General features: G+C 34.8%; 2 protein-coding genes across 3 annotated transcripts; one reads left to right on the forward strand and one right to left on the reverse strand.

The window, feature by feature from the left end:
• On the forward strand, positions 942-6836 carry LOC105168832 (angio-associated migratory cell protein). The gene is made up of 12 exons (XM_011088989.2): positions 942-1083; positions 1357-1495; positions 1957-2007; positions 2777-2818; positions 3541-3660; positions 4249-4394; positions 4461-4608; positions 4710-4793; positions 4884-4999; positions 5120-5178; positions 5286-5385; positions 6349-6836. The coding sequence occupies exons 2-12, from the start codon at positions 1399-1401 to the stop codon at positions 6574-6576; spliced, it is 1191 nt and encodes a 396-aa protein (XP_011087291.1). The 5' UTR covers positions 942-1083; positions 1357-1398; the 3' UTR covers positions 6577-6836.
• On the reverse strand, positions 10270-11743 carry LOC105168833 (protein RTE1-HOMOLOG). Of its 2 annotated transcripts, none has more exons than XM_011088990.2 (3): positions 11679-11743; positions 11167-11448; positions 10270-10817 (listed from the first exon to the last, which is right to left on the reverse strand). In XM_011088990.2, the coding sequence occupies exons 2-3, from the start codon at positions 11428-11430 to the stop codon at positions 10395-10397; spliced, it is 687 nt and encodes a 228-aa protein (XP_011087292.1). In that variant the 5' UTR covers positions 11431-11448; positions 11679-11743; the 3' UTR covers positions 10270-10394. The 2 variants fall into 2 exon arrangements, with proteins under 2 accessions (XP_011087292.1, XP_020551407.1); XM_020695748.1 differs by having other exon boundaries at positions 11167-11438; positions 11679-11742.

The following is a 14036-nucleotide window of genomic DNA, read 5'->3' on the forward strand; positions in this document are numbered from 1 at the left end:
AAGAGATAAAGAGGGATGTATAGTATGGATCCCTTCTGCCAACATTTTAAATAATTAGGGGTATTATGAAATAATTGAAATTTTATGTGAAGTTGATGTAACTTTTTTATTATAACCTTTTCGTGTTTAAATATTGGGTACTCAAGGTGCACAATAGCCCAGGACCCAAAAAGGGCCAGTTCAAAAAAGCCCAGTCTAGGATCAGTCCACTGCTATTCATGGCGGGTTTTGGAGTCATCATGAGCCCCATAATTGGATCTATTTTTAAATCTAGATTTAGCTCATGGATCGGCTCGATTAAGGCCCAGATCAAGCCCACATCAAGTCCGAATGTGCTTATTTTATTATTTTTGTTAATAATATTGAGGTTTTCTTATAAAAAATTACTAAAATTATAATCTTCTTATGAAATAAATAATTAATAAATTAAATCATACGAAAATGTATATACAAAAAATAATAGTTAAGAATATATAATAAATTTAAATAATAATTTGACTGACAAGCTTACAATAATAAATTAAAAAGGACTTGAAGTAAATTCTGAAAAGAAAAATAAAAAGTATTAATGAATTAAAGTATTATAAATTTCAAAGTAGAACCATAAAATAAAAGTTTTTAAAGTTTCAAAAGTGTAAAAGCACTATTAGAATAGTCAACTTAAAAAAATAAAATAAAATAAAAATTATATGTCATACATTATTAAAAAAACACCCCGGCTCAGGACCGATTCAGAACTAAATGGTTTTGGGCAATTGGAGTGAGTTAATCTCAGAAATTAATTCGTAGGACCGGTTCAGTTTCAAGCAGTCATGGGCTGAACAAGTCCATTTCTTTTATTAGTTCACGCTGATCTTAGGGTTGGATTAGCCCGACCCACCCACTGTGCATGGGTACTAAAAATACAAATCGGGTCGGTCAACTTAGTCCGGCTAGTTTGACCCGTTTCTGTTTCGGTTGGCATTGGCCATAGTTATTTTCGTTATTCAAGTGAGAGAAATCCACTTGAAAAACAGGCTAAAACCCTGCAGAGGCAAAACCCTAGTTCCCCTCTTTCAGAAGCGAAACTGAACGGTATCGAAGGTGAGTTTTCTTGCTGTTTTTGGATCAATTTGATGTTCTGAATTCCTACTTACTCGCCGTCGATTGGGAACATGAAGTGGAATTTTGTGAAAGAAAATTGATGTATGTTAGTTACTGGACAAATATGCAGCTGAAGAGTGTAAATTAGTATGCTTTTTGGTTGCACTTGACGCAAGATCTATGCTTGGATGTTGTGATATGTGGTGAACGAATTAGTCATGGATAATAGCATGTTATAACAATTTTTCTGATATATTGCTTTGAATTGATCAGTTTGGTTGTTTGTGGCGGAGTTACTTCACTTTTGTCTCAGAGATGAATGCGCCATCTCCAAACGTTGACGAGGATAATGGAGAAGAGGCTTTTCTGGATGAGAGCGACATAATTAATGAGTATGATGTTGATGAAGAAGGTATACACATGTCGTGGTAGAAAAGTTTATGCCATGGCAGTTATAAGTTACTCTCTTTTCTGATTAATTGTGGCTATTATGATTTAATTTTGCCTGATGGTGATGAAATATGTTCAAGACTTGTATGGTCTTTAGTGATAATGATTTATTTGATGATCCCTTCCTGTTTGTAAATGGGTTGCCGGAACTGATCTGATGTTTTGTTATTTGTTCGCAACAGGCTGCCTTAATTGATATTTGTGTTATATAGGAAAATGTAGATTAGGTTTATAATGTCTAAGACTGTAAAAGTAGTGATTGATTTTTAATTACCAGCAGAGGTGGGATGGAGTCTGAATTCTCTTAATTTGTCTAATCAGATACTGTACGCTGTTGTACCTTTTCTCAGAAATATCTATTCAGAGTATATGTCTATCTGTTTGTGCTTTTCTGTATGTTTTATTGAATGATTGTGGCTACAGACCTCCCAGATGCAGATGAGGAAGGAGGCTCCGATGGAGAAGAAGAATTTGGTGCGTCAATTTATTGCAATTTTCTTTCACCGATGATAAAGTAATAATGTTTTTATTTCTCATTGTTTTATATATGTGAATTATATATATAAGATACATACGAACACGATATGCATCTGCTGCTTAATTGCTGATTTTCTTACATAATCAAATCTGTAAAATTAATGGACAAAAGAATGGGAGATGAAACTCCTTGCATGTGATAGCAGCGATGATAAGCTGATTCAGAGACTTGCAGTTTCAATATAAATGTTAAATTGTTTCAAACAAGTATGATTTCTTTTTTAATCTTTTTGTTGTTGTCGTTGTTGTAATATATTTTGTGAGGACATCTGGGATATTGCAAAATGTGAGTGCACTCAATGTAACACTCAGTTATTTCATGTAAAATTGAACATCATGGTTCAAAAATACATTTAACAACTGGAAACTTTGTACTCTTGAATGAGAGAGGAGAATTGATGGCAGTCTTACATGGACATCAATTATTGTAAGCATGGATTTTGAGGCATTTAGTCTACCTCAATAGTGTCAAGTAACTGGGATTTGACTAAATTGTAAGTTCTCTATGGTGGTAAAGTAACTTGCTTCCACCACTGATTCTTCATTAGCAAATTGGATGAAATTGGATATTGTCACATGAGTTTCTCTATCAGTTTGGTTGGTGTAATTGGATGGAAGATTTACTCTAGAGTCTAGCGCAGGAATTCATGCAAGAAAAGAAAAAACTATGTCTGTGGTCTTACCCTGTTATGACTGATGATTGCAGGTGGGGTTGATGATTCAATACATATATTCACTGGTCATACAGGTGAGGACTGTATCTCTCTAACCAAGCTTATGTTTCATTACACCTTTTATTTTAGCTTAAATATATACTGATTGTTGTTGGGGTCTACAAAGATGTGTAACTTAATATAAGAACTTGATCTATATATTTAATTGGGGAAGGTGATACTGGAGGAAAGATTAATGAAGTTGCATTTTTAATGGTTCTTTGTGGAACCAATAGAGAGATAAATACTGGTTAAGTTGATGAGATTTTTTCTCCTTTGCATCATTTTGGTAGTAAATTTATGGGGGGATGTTTTGGAAATTGCCTTCATAGAATATGTTTGTTGATTATTTTCATTTCTTCACTTCGTCGCTGAATATCCCAATAGTTATTCTGAGTCAAGATTAATTCTTTGGGGTCCCTCCATACTCTATAGTTTGTTTCCTTTTTAGTTGTGTTTTTCTCAGAGGATTGTGGATTACTTCCTGAATGAAAATAAATGCCTTACATAACTTCTGGTGCTATATCACTCCATAGATGTTAAAAATGTGAATGACAGTAATTACATTCGTGGGAACATATTATATTATGAATAATCTTAAAAGCGGCATCCTTTGCCTTGTATAGTCAAGTGCGTCGTCTTTTTGGTTATAAATATTACTGCTGTTAATAAGACCACCCGCATGGTTGATCCTGCAAATTTTTTCCTCTGCTTTATGCTGCTAAGAATGATGCTTACATTATTGCTTTGTATCTAGGTGAACTATATACTGCTGCGTGTAGTCCAACAGATGCTACATTAGTGGCAACTGGAGGTGGAGATGATAAAGGATTCTTATGGAGGATAAGTCAAGGAGACTGGGCTTTTGAGTTGCAAGGTATGGAATTGACCTTTTGTTCATAGTTTCTGAAATGCAGAAAGAAAAATTGTAGTTCTTGATTCTAAGATCAATCCGAGGAATCTGAATTGTTCTATATCTTTCATGTTCTGAATATTTGGACTTCAGAATGCAATATAAGAACTTGATGACACAAGACATCTTTGTTTATTAAACAGAAGTTTTGATGAAAGAACTCCTATGAGATATTGTCGCCTTTATAACCTAAAAGTTGAACGATAATACATAGGCCAATTACTGGAGTTTGTTGGTGCAGTGGAATGAGTTTGATCTTATAAGAACTTATTGTTTAGCAAATATATTTTATCTTCCTATTGTAATTTTCTGTGAAAACAGAATATAGAACAATCTCTGAAACATCAGTACTTTACAGTTGTTGTAGCTGTAATAAGACAGTAGTATCTATCCCACAGTATTAAGGCCCAAAGGAGATTTTGGTTATACCTAATATGTAGTAATAGTTTACTCCCCATTTTGTTTTATTAAAAGTTACCAGTTGAAAAATTACCTTGTGACCTGTTATTTGAGTACATTTTTTTCACATTTTGCATATTCTTCCGACTGCAGGTCACCAGGACTCTGTGTCCAGTTTGTCTTTCAGTGCAGATGGACAATTGCTTGCATCTGGAAGCTTGGATGGAGTTGTTAAAGTATGGGACATAACTAGAGGAGAGTTAAAATGCACTCTTGATGGTCCTTCTGGCGGCATTGAGGTGATCTTTGAGATATTTGGTTAATCTTCTTCTAGTTTATACTATCTAAAACAGTAAGTTTCTCAGTGGGTCAGGTGGCATCCCAAAGGACATTTGCTCTTGGCTGGTTCAGAGGATTCCTCTGTTTGGATGTGGAATGCTGACAGAGCTGCTTTTCTTCAAGTTTTCTCTGGTCATGGGAGTAGCGTAACCTGCGGTGATTTCACGCCTGATGGTACTTACTTTCTTTCATGAGGAAGATCTGATGTTCAACTTTGCACTATTATTTTGTACTTATGCAGAATCGTTATCTGTTATGATTTTCTCTTTTTGAAGGTAGAACTATCTGTAGCGGCTCTGATGATGCAACTTTGAGAATTTGGAACCCTAAAACGGCAGAGATTATCCATGTTGTCAGAGGTATGTTTTGCTTCAGTTTTTGGTTATTTCCAGGATTTCGTTGGCTCTACTGAATACTGAAAAAAAAAAAAATGTACTTTGTATTGCAAGGTCATCCTTATCACACTGAAGGACTTACATGCTTGACAATCAACTCGGACTCTAGTCTTGCACTTACTGGATCCAACGATGGTTCTGTTCATGTTGTTAATATATCAACTGGGAAGGTTTATTTGCTTTTTCCTTGTTTAATACTTATATTGGGTTGCTGTGGATTCTTTCTACTGCTGGCATAGAAAGGCAGTTTTCCTAAGGTGTGAACAATCTTATATTGTGGCAATCAACAGGTCGTTAGTTCTTTAAGTGCACATTCTGATTCTGTCGAGTGTGCTGCTTTTGAAGCAAGGTTTGGCCACTTTGTCCTCTTCATCTTCTATTTATTAGAATGTCTCTTATATTTTCTTCTAGCTTTCAAGATATCTGAAACCCTATTGGTGTAAAATGTACTTGCAGCTCTCGACGGGATGGTTGGAGAGCCGCAACAGGAAGCATGGATAAGAAGCTTATAATCTGGGATCAGCATTCATCACCTCGTTGCATATGCGACCATGAGGTTCACCGAATTACTCTTTTTCTTTTTTGTTTTTGATAATACAAGTATTCATGATTGCAAATTCTGATTTCCTGGAGATTTAGACCAGTGTAAACAGTCCCGAAGGAGGCTGTGCTGGCCTGTTAAATAGGTAAAGGACTTAATGTTAAAATGCAAGACCAGAGAGCTTCAGCCTCCATGAAGCAAGCTAAATTTCTAGCATTTCACGAGTTTCAGTACTTTCAAATTGAGTACTTTTCTGAGACTAAAGTGCTGGCAGTAGAGCAGAAATAGCTGAAATTATGAAATGAGCTCTTGATGGATAAAGTTAAAGTCAAAAGCCTTATGTGAAAGTTGGAAATATTGAAGTGAAAGACTTTAGAAACAGTCTAGTTTTAGGAGGTTATATATCCTTTGGAGTTCTCATTGATGGCCTCTGTGTTCGTGAGAATTGTTCCATAGACAAATCGGTATAGTTGTTACTTGGACGACTGATTAGACTAGTGACAACTTCTGTTTTTAATAGTTTACTTTTTTTTTTTATTATGTCTGTGAAATTAATTGAAATCATATTAAATCTGTTCCTATTTGGTGGGGTATGGGCAACAGCAGCAGCAAGTTCCACAGCTGCCATTTGGATCTCTTAACGATAGAAACTCGGAGGGTTTTTGTAGTCTCATCGACTATATATTCCTACTAATGTAATTTCCATTACTAAGGGGCAGATATAGTTTTATCTGCCGAACTGTTGAATGCTGGAATTAGACCAACAACCCAAGGCAGTTGGTGATATCAAGTTATGAAGAGGTTATATCTTTTTTAACAACAATACAGATACACTTGAGCTGCTATCTTACCTCAAATTAGGAATTATGGACGCCAACTTGCAACTAAGATTTTGATACATCTAGTCCTCAAGCCACCGAGTATTCCATTTCAATCATGTGTATTCTTAGCATACTTAATGTCAAAAATCTTTGGCAGGAGGGAGTCACATGTCTGCAATGGCTTGCCGGTTCTAGATATATAGCCACCGGCTGTCTTGACGGAAAGGTGCGAGTTTGGGATAGTCTCTCTGGAGATTGCGCAAAAATATTTAGTGGACACTCTGATGCAATTCAGTCTATCGCCATATCCGCCAACGGAGACTTTCTAGTATCTGTTTCACTTGATGGAACAGGTCGGGTGTTTGAGATTGCAGAATTCAGATAAAATCAGAAGCAGCTCAGCCATAAGTTGTGAGTTTTCTTTGATGCTCCTTTTGAGATGTCTTTAATTTATTCCAAGTTATGAGGTTCTCTCATGGTTTGGTATAAAAAGAGAGTCCTCTTACAAGTACTTGTTGATTGATGGGATGAGAGTATTGAACATACTTTGATCCATACATCATAATATCTGTATTATGGCAACTTTTAATGTCAGCAAACATAACTTTAAGTTTTACATCTGGTCATGCAGCCGACCAATTTTTTTCCTCATAAATCATAATTAATTCTCACTTGAGTCATCCGTGACTTCGTTCTTGCCACTCTGCTAAATATATGTACGGAAGGGTTGCCCTCATCATACACAACCCATTTCTTTCCTAAGGCCATGTTTACCGTCTGGGATGGGATAAACATGTGATAAATCACATCAAGATAAAATTGCGATATGTTGGGACAGAATCAACAATATGTTTACTACTCCAAGACAAATTGCTTGATTATTTTATTATCATAGCAGACAAATGGGATTAAAATGCGAAGTTACTTTTGTACTAATAAACAAAGAATTATGTCAAATGTCACCTCAAATTTTACTTCTCATTACTGAGCACATTTCTAAGTTATATCCGGCACCAAAATCTCAAAAGCATCAACCCTTTCTCCCTATTCCTGTCCATGGCATTCTCTTTATTCCTGAGCCTTATGGCCTAGACATCCAAGGAGAGATGTCTGCAGCAAAAGCTCTTAAGGCCGATTAAGGTGAAATGTGGCCATTGCGAATGTTTCGGGAAACTAGCCTCAGAATTTGCATGGTAGACATCCAAAATTATGTGAGATTTATTTTAGTGTGCTTTTGTCGCTAGTTAATATAATGTTTGTGGAGGGAATGCAGTTCACATGCAACGAATAATCACATATGATAGGCATGTATGAAATTGTTATAAATTATGGGGCTGTTGGATCAACATTTCCGCAACGGAGAGAGATAAAAATAAGAGTAAATTTACATTGACATTTCTTTAAATTAGGTTTAATTACACATAATTTATTTTTAATACAAATTTATGTAACACATTTGAACATTGTAGTTGCAATTATAAATACATTTTCTATTAAATGATGAAGATTTACACAAATACCTCTTAAAATATATTAGACGAACAATACCTCATAGAGTTACTTATTTTTGCAACGGATAGTCAGTGTGTGGAAAGTAAAACCCGCAAGGTCCATTCGGGCTTTCTGCATTTATATACCAGTGAAGCCGGCAAGTGCAAGTTTTTCCATGTCATGAATAGTTCCAGAAATGGAGAGGCGGAAATAGTATCCGCAATTCAGTTTCATCCATTTCAAATGTGTGTTCGCTCCTGTTTACTGGTCCCCACCATCGGCATCCAGTACCAATATGTCTGCATTAAAGGTTGTATTTACGATCTTCTTCTACATGTTCCCAATTGAAGTTGTAAAACTGGTTCAATTAAGGTACCTTACTTTCACTTATAATGGAAAAGTCCCTGCTTCCATAACCAAATTATGGAATCTTCATTAGTTGATTACCCGTCAACATCTAAGGATCCTATCTTCTGCGGCTCGTTGCTCTTATCCGTCCATTGAGATATGGAATATGCAAGAATTGAGGCATCTCCAAGTCATGAGAAAGGAAGTAACAATTCTTACTTCGGATAATGCTAGCTTGCCAAACCTCTTAACACTTTTAGGTGTTAGTGCTCACAGTTGTACCAAAGAGGTCCTCGAAAGAATCCCAAATCTGAAAAAACTAGAAATTCAAACTGAATTAGCATGAGATGTTGTTGAACCACTATGTTGCTTTGATCAACTTTGGCATCTCCACACACTTGAATCACTCAAATATGTCATTGTGAATCCTAACCTCTCAGCTCTCAGTTGTCACCCCTGAACCGCCTGCTGCATCAATTTTTCCATCAGGTACTAAAAAGTTAACTTCAAGTGTGGTTTGGATTGCCTTGGGAACACATGGGCAGTATTGCTGAATTGTGGAATCTTGAAGTGCTCAAATTGCAATGCTATGCTTGGGAAACTTAAGAGGACAATTTGCCAAGACTTAAGTTTCTGCTACTTGAAGACACTGATATGGAGTGTTGGAACGTAGATTTTACAGCTTCCAAAGGCTCGAGCATCTAATCATTCAGCACTGCAACATATTCAAAGAGACCCTCTGCTCAATTCGATACAACAGCTATCTTAAAATGATCGAGCTAGTTGATTGCGATCCTTCTCTTCTGGCTTCTGCCAAGGAAATAGTAGAGTATCACATGCGCTCTGGAAATTATTTGTTTCAACTTTGTGTCAAGTCTTCAGAGGATGATGCGAACCTCAAGTCATGAGTATCAAATTGGCTCAAAAGGCAAGTCATTTTCAGTTTTAGTTAGTTATTCAGAAGACAATATCTCATGTATGTGTGCATATTTGTGTGAATAAACTACATTGGAAGAACTACAAAAACCAATAAAACTTTATACTTCCTTAGGGGTATAACTACCTGAAAGGCCTTTGGGAAGTCCCGCCTCAAACGCTAGTACAAACAAGTTTAATATTTTGCCCCTGTTGGATCTGTCATTGAGAAGATGTCATCCCAGTGGATCTGTGAATCAAGTAAACGAGAAAACAAGTTTGATACAAACAGTTTTCAGACCATGTTCTTTAACACGGCCAGGACGTGTTCTTCCCGACTCAACCGTGTAATTTTTGTATCCTTTCCCATGTAATACACGACCGTGTTCTTTGGCTCACAGTTATTTTTAACACTTTTTTTAACAGTTGGACACAAAACATAAAAACAAAAAACAAAAAAAAACAGGGGTAAAGATTAAGGATCAAAATTGCGGCAAGGGAACATTAGAAACCAAAAGCGAGTAAGGGGCTATATATAGGGACACAATATGTAATTAGCCTCATTTTAAATCCACATTTGTCTCATTCATTTGTATTTCTGCCTAATTTCTCTTTCTCTCTTGGTCGACAACAGGCACTAGCTATCAAAAGCAGACTAATGTTTGCTTCAAGAGTGTCCCCATAACTTGGCTAGTTGACTGGAACTGGGAAATGCAAACGGAAATCCCATTCTTCCTAATCCTCTACCAAGCATAAGGTCAAAATGACAGGCCAAATTCACCTGCATAGGAACAAGAAACATGAACAAAAGCCTAGTAGTTGGGTAGCGTCTACACAACGTACTAGAATAGGAGTTGCATTTGAGACGTCGAACTCTTACGCTGCCCGCTTTATGCCCACAGAACAAGTGAGGAGCTCATATAAGTCATGCAGATATGTTTAGCAGTGGCCTGAAGAGAACCGGAACACCTTATAGTGCAACATACTCCTTGTGCATGTTTGTAGTAGTACACCAATCAGGAAATATTGCACAGTAGCTACTATCCAGTTTCCACAGCTTGTATTATGCCCTTCTGTCACCTCTCTATCTTAGTAGTGGGGAAGTAAAACTATATACCTCAGACATGTTATCTGCTACTCCGAAAGCTAAGACATAAAATTAAGACAAGCACCAAAATGTCCTTTCACAAAATTTACAGATTTATAGAGTTAACATTTCACTATTACTAATTTATACGATAAGGTAAGATATCCTCAACAGCACCTAGAAACTTCAGAAACAAGTAGTCAGCTTTCCATTTGCTCAAATATATGCAGCCAAAAATGAATCGTAAAAAAGGAAAAACCTTCCACTTCGTTGAGTAAATTTACAAGGTATAAGCATTATACCTCAAATGTATAATAATCTATTGAACAGTATAACAACAGTCAAGAAACTCGCAACAAAGGCTACACATGGATCAATTTTCTAAAACAGTAAGTACCTATAAGAAACCACCCGACAAGAGCGAAAATGAAGATCGCCAAATAAGCGAGAAAGATCTCCCCTCCAAAGACAAGCCCCAGGCCAAGTACAACAAGAAATGGTACATAGGTCCGAAGAAGTGCTAATGTACTAACATACTGTCCCTTGATGAAAATAAGAAGAGCCAAGTTTACTACATTCCAATTGCCACCCTGAAACTTCAACTTGTTCAAAGAATTGGCCACAAAAGAATGGCAGTTGCAAGTTAAGATGTTGTAGGACTCATGTTGGTACTCCTGTGTGCTTTTACGTAAGGCATCATCCCAGGTCCTAATATCTCTTATCTCACTATTTTGCATCAACTCATCTTCGCTGTCGTGTGCAGAGGAGTCAACAAAAGTCCAGCACTGCACAATTTAGATGAACATAGATCAGCAAAAAAATCATGGCAAAACGCACCAGTAAGCTATTCTTTCAACAGAATTATCAAAGTAGTTAACACATTAGTAAGTTTAACCAATCTATGAAATCAGACTAGTGCCCTTGTGTAAATGATGTTCACAGGTTAGACCACATACTTTTGCAAAAATCATAGCATAAGCATCGATAAGCCTTTTTGCCTGAAGTACACAAGTGATCTAATCAACAAAATAGTAAGACTCATCATAACAACAAAATTGGATCGGTGCCTTTCAAGTAAACAATGTTTTCATGGGGCATCAAAATCAAATTGGAGTTTGCATTAATCAACTCTACCTGATCTTTGCTCAGTTGAATATATCGGGTTGGCGCACCAAAAGTAAAATTATCAACGCAAACGAAGTTCGGCCCAGCGAAATCCAAGATAACTCCATCCTGCCTGCATATCCCAATATGACCAATGCAAGGAAAAAACCATGACAGCAAAGGAAGAGGACTCCACACAATGCAGCACGGAAATCGGCTTCTTTTTGGATCAATTTGCGTTGAATCAACCTCAGTTTCTCCAATCATCAAACTATGCTCTTCATTTGATCCCATTGCCTAATCTGTACAATGCTGATAAATATCCCACGATCAGAGAAAACATCTATTTGAATTAGCAATATTTTTCACATCAACGCATATACAAATGTAATGAAATCCGGAACTGCATACGAACGTCAGAGGAAAGAAGATAGCATCAACGATTCAGCTCTATGACAAATCAAAAAATAATTTTTCAAACCCTAATCTTCTTCCAAACTTAGAAATCGAAAAATTGATTTCGAATCGAGAGGGGGAAATACCTTAGGCGGAAGCGGAAGGACGGCGGAGTGCCTAGGGCGTTGGATCAGCTGAAAGCTCTGATTTGCCTGGAAGTAGCAAAAAGGTACTGATCATATGGTCAGAAATTACATTATTTAATATTTTCCCTTTTTCACCCCATCACCATCACCAAAATACAATTAACAAATAATCAAAAATTTACTATCAATTTAAAAAAAAAATAAAAATCAACTAACATAATATACCTAAATTACAGCTATCTCTCATAATATTTGATATAATTATAAATATCCCATCATTATTTAAAAAATTATAAATTTTCTCCTCAAATAAAAAATAAACATGTAACGACAAGATCAAAATTACCACTTTACCCTTACTTTTCCCCACCCTCCGTTTGAATAAATATAACAAAATCTTTGGGTAGATAAAGTAAATAATTCATCGAGAATATTAGTCCATACAATATTTTAAAAAATATAAAAATTATAATCTATAATACAAAAAAATATTTTGAACGGCTTAATAGAAAAAATTGAATGAAAATAATAAAGGCTGATAGAATAAAGTGGTTGTTAGACGAATTTTAGTATTTAGAAAGTATTTATAATTTTTCAAATATTTATTATGATATCAAATATTAGAGAGGTGATGGTAATTTACCTTTAAATAAATGATCAAATTTTCAATGGTTAGTTAGATGCAATTACAAGAGTGCCCTTGGAAAGACCTTTCAACATTAAGAAACAAAGCCTAAGAGGCATCTGCATTGAACAAGCTCAACTTGGCATACGACCCGATCCAATAGGGTATGACCCATTTAACAACTTTGATGACCCAAAATTCTAATTTTTTAGGATTTTTTATTTAATGTATGCCAACTACTTTTTGAAAAACATTCTATTCATTCCTCATAAAGTTATTACTTTTTTTATTTTATTGACATCATACTGATTTGATAGTTGGAGCACTCGTTTTTGTTTTATAAATTTTTCGATATTTTCTGTATCAATCTTGTATTAATCTCAACACTATATTTTCTCTTTTTAAAAACTCGTAAACACCATCGTCAATTTCACTTCATAGAGGATTATGGGTCCGTTTGTCTAACAGCCCCGACCATCTAATCCCATTTCCCAATGGATTGCGATCTAAATTGTTCTGATATTGGCTCGACTATCCAAGTGTTAATTACTTTATTTTAAATATTTCTTATTATTTTCTACATCAACCTTGTTATTCCTCAAACAACGGTGCTCCAAAAATGCCAAACATCAATAAGTAATAATCAAATTTTATGCAAGGTCTTTGCAAAAAATCAACAGTTAAGGATGTCCAACGTTACTTTCCTATTTAAATATCTCATAGTAAATATTGAGAATTATAGTGCGATGTGGACTCTAATTACTTACACGACATGATTTTTACTACTTGATCTGAAAATAGTATAGCGTTCGGAAAACACTCAACATGTGTGTAAAGTAACGACCAAAAATAAATATTACAGTATTCAAATACAATTATATAACTTTTATTTATACACATTATTTGAATAAATAAGTTCAACAATAACCAAGAATTTAGAGAGGTACAATATATTTGCAGCTAACAAAATAAATAATTAGCCAATATATTTTTGCTAAATTAATACTTTTGATTTCATGTCATTTTTTTTGAAAAAAAACTAACTGCATCTCAAAAACTATAGAACTTTCCAAATATATACATATCTATATATATAAATATATATCATTATTACTAGCAGATGTAAAGGTAAAAGTCCACTCAAAACTTGCATAAAATATAACATTAATTAGATACTAAAATGAAACTTTTGATTGCAAATCTTGTACTGTGATTTTCTTCTAAAATTGAGGGGTGTTAGCAAAAAGTTATGCTTTACAAAAGTGGATAAGTGATTAAGATATAAATATTAAAAATATTTAAAAATAATAGTTATGAGTAGAAAAGAATTCGAGTGGAAATATTTGGTATTTCACCAGTTTATTTATAAAATTACGAATTATGTTAGTAGGTGGGTAGATTTTAGTCATTATTGAGATGGGACGGTTTTAGAATGTACAAAAGATAATTATGTCAATAAAATCATAAAAAAATTAAGTTTATTTACAAAAAAAAAAAATGACTAAAGTTGTAATAAGCATCTTCTCATTATCTTACAGTTTGCTGCTTAATTTAAATTATAAGCAAAGTACTTAATTTAAGTATATAATTTGAAAAGCATAAGCAGAAGTACTTATTTTTAGGTTTGTGAATTAAGAAAACATAAGTAAAATTTATTTTTTAGACCACTTCAAAAAAGAAAATAAGAGAAAGTAAAAAAGCAAAATATTAAAAGATCCTGTGACGATATTGTC

This window comes from Sesamum indicum, linkage group LG8 (assembly GCF_000512975.1).
Source record: "Sesamum indicum cultivar Zhongzhi No. 13 linkage group LG8, S_indicum_v1.0, whole genome shotgun sequence".
NCBI classification, from domain to species: Eukaryota; Viridiplantae; Streptophyta; class Magnoliopsida; order Lamiales; family Pedaliaceae; genus Sesamum; species Sesamum indicum.